At 37.5% G+C, this 2,734-nt stretch overlaps 1 protein-coding gene across 1 annotated transcript; it reads right to left on the reverse strand.

Moving 5' to 3' along the window:
• Nucleotides 1-959: 959 nt before the first annotated feature.
• LOC104884796 (uncharacterized) lies at nt 960-1,658 on the reverse strand. Its single transcript, XM_010669493.1, has one exon. The coding sequence runs from the start codon at nt 1,656-1,658 to the stop codon at nt 960-962; it is 699 nt and encodes a 232-aa protein (XP_010667795.1).
• Nucleotides 1,659-2,734: the final 1,076 nt, after the last annotated feature.

Here is a 2,734-nt window from a genome sequence, read left to right on the forward strand (position 1 = left end):
TGAAATAGAGAGTTCCACGTAGGATTATCATATCATTAATTTTTGTTTTAAATATTTTTAAAAATAGTGTTCTACATAGATTTAAAGACACATAAGAAATTCTAGATAAGCTAACATTAGAGTTTGATTTTGCATGAACAACCTAAATTATTATATTATGTAAACTAGTTTTAGGATATGCACGGGTGTATTTATCGCTTTATAACATCATTAAATTAAGTCACATAATAAGATCGAAACAAATTATACAATTTCATGAATTCTGAATGTAATTGTGGTAATGAGCACACAGTACAAATTTTAAAAAAAGAGTTTAACTCAAACTACATGTTTGCAAACACTTCCTTGTAAACTACATTTGTTGTACTTGTATGCACACCGTGTTTTTTACCAAAGGGGAGGATCTTGAGACCTTTTTTGCTCGTAACTCTGGATACGGCAACATAAAATTGAACATGGCTGAAAACAGGTCTCGAGAGATATAGATTTACATGGGACAAAGATTGTCCTTGACTTTTATTTATAGTCATAGCAAAACAAATCATTAAAGAAAACTTACGTCTCTGAAATCTGATAGGAAATTTGGTCGAGTCAGACGGGGGGATTATCATTCTTGGGATAAGTACCTTTTCTCCGACATTACTTCCAAAAATAACAGTTGCTTCAATAACACGATTGCCTAAATGGACTAACCTCGTGCCATTACATAATCCAGATGTTTAATCAATATTCCTTAGAAGCATAACTGGCGCACCAACCTTTAACAGCATGCTATGATTCGGGAGATCGGAGCATCTTACTGTATTGAGGAATTCAGTGGAGTATATTTCATGTACTCCAAAGTTACACTCTTCTTTGCTTATAGCGTCCGAACTCAAATACACTTTCTCTTCTTTTTGAATGGTAGATAAAACATGATCATTGACTATCTCCACTATCTCATTTGTTGGCGCCAAAAATTATTCTTTCTTGAAAATATTTAGCTTCCCAATATGGTCATGTAGGTTTGGATAAGTGCTATCAACAATTGCTGAAATTGGATCGACACCTGGATCTATAAGAATATCTTTTACAACCTCAATTACGGCTTCGCCATCATTAGGACCTGCGGCCTTATCGTCTCCTACGCTTAGTATCCACTCTGAAAATTCTCGTAGTTCATCAGCAGAAGATTTCGAAGAACTTGATTGAAGTCTCATATTGCGAGTAAGTGTTAGGACCTTACACGAATCCCACAAGTAAGACGAATTAACGCTAGCAAACACGATATGCTGCCTCGTTCCCTTTGGTACAACTGGTAATATCTGCCGTAGATCACCACCAAACACCGTAACTTTACCCCCAAACGGTTGATGCATGTTATTCCTATCAACAGACCTCATTATGTCCCTCAGACTTCTATCAAGTGCTTCGAAACAATACTTATGCATCATGGGCGCTTCATCCCATATAATAAGTTTTGTCTTGATAAGAAGATCAGCTAAATCCGACCCACGACGAATGCCGGCACATGTAGAATTTTCAGTTACATTCAAAGGGATACCGAATCTCGAATGCGCCGTTCTTCCCCATGGAAGGAGGAGAGAAGCAATTCCACTCAAAGCTACAGGCAATACAATTTTGCCCATCTTCCTTATTGCAGCACATAATGTCTTCATTACTCTTTAAGAAATAATGGACTGCTCATCCATTACTCTTTCTTGACTCGACACAACATACATTACTCTTTGAGAAATAATGGACTGCTCATCAATTAGACCCTCATACAATTTGTCGTGTTCCAACGTCATTTCCTCTATGTCGTAAGAAAGCCCATCTGCAATAAGCTTGTTTTGTCCATCAAACATGATTAGTTCATCCGGAAAAGGCATCTCACTAAATCTACGCAAGTTGCTGCCATTACTTTGGAGCATGGTTTCAATCTCGCCCAACGCAAACGCTTCAATTTGATTGTCAGTTAACTGTAAATCTGCAAAAAAATAATTTTAAATTATACAGCAGTAACTTATACTAAATATGCACATTTCTTAAGAATATAGATAGTAACTATTATCAGGATATGTTCGTAGTTGTGTACCTTTATTTTTCTGAATAGCACGATGCTTGTACAAAATGTCATCAGATAGTAACCTCCAAGTCTTATGCCAAACATCCTCCGGCTTCGACATACTCCTAGATAACGGAAACATGGAGAACAAATGTCTTAGGTAGTGCCCTGATTCTCTAAAACTCGCTTACGTGATTGCGTCAACATATTCCTTATCATCATCAAGTAATCCCCTTGCATAGCAAGCTTCCTTGAATGTAGGATACACTACACCATCAACCATTCTAATGTCTTCATAGCACGTCGCTCCTTTAACAAAGTTGAGCAACGTTCTAAGATAGAATTTCTCACTAGATCCTGGCGAGACGTGGTGGATTCGACCTATTTGCAAAGCCTTTATTTCTTGGTGTCTACTCCCTCATCACCTGCTTTCAAACAAATCTTGTAGGAAACTCCACATAACTAATCGCCCTGGCTTCTTCATATTTCTCATTACATTTCATCTAAGATAGGAATTTCGTATTGTCGATATGGGGCCTGTCTAGTATGGGTTCTACGTCAGCATGGTCATTAAACAAAACAATTTGCTCTCCTGGTAGATGGAAACTTAGCTTCTCCACAGCAGGAGTTCGATACTGGATGTTGAATCCAAAAATCCTCCAAATTGCCTCGCAAGCCAAAATGTGT

This window comes from Beta vulgaris, chromosome 5 (genome assembly GCF_026745355.1).
Source record: "Beta vulgaris subsp. vulgaris cultivar EL10 chromosome 5, EL10.2, whole genome shotgun sequence".
Lineage (NCBI taxonomy): Eukaryota > Viridiplantae > Streptophyta > Magnoliopsida > Caryophyllales > Amaranthaceae > Beta > Beta vulgaris.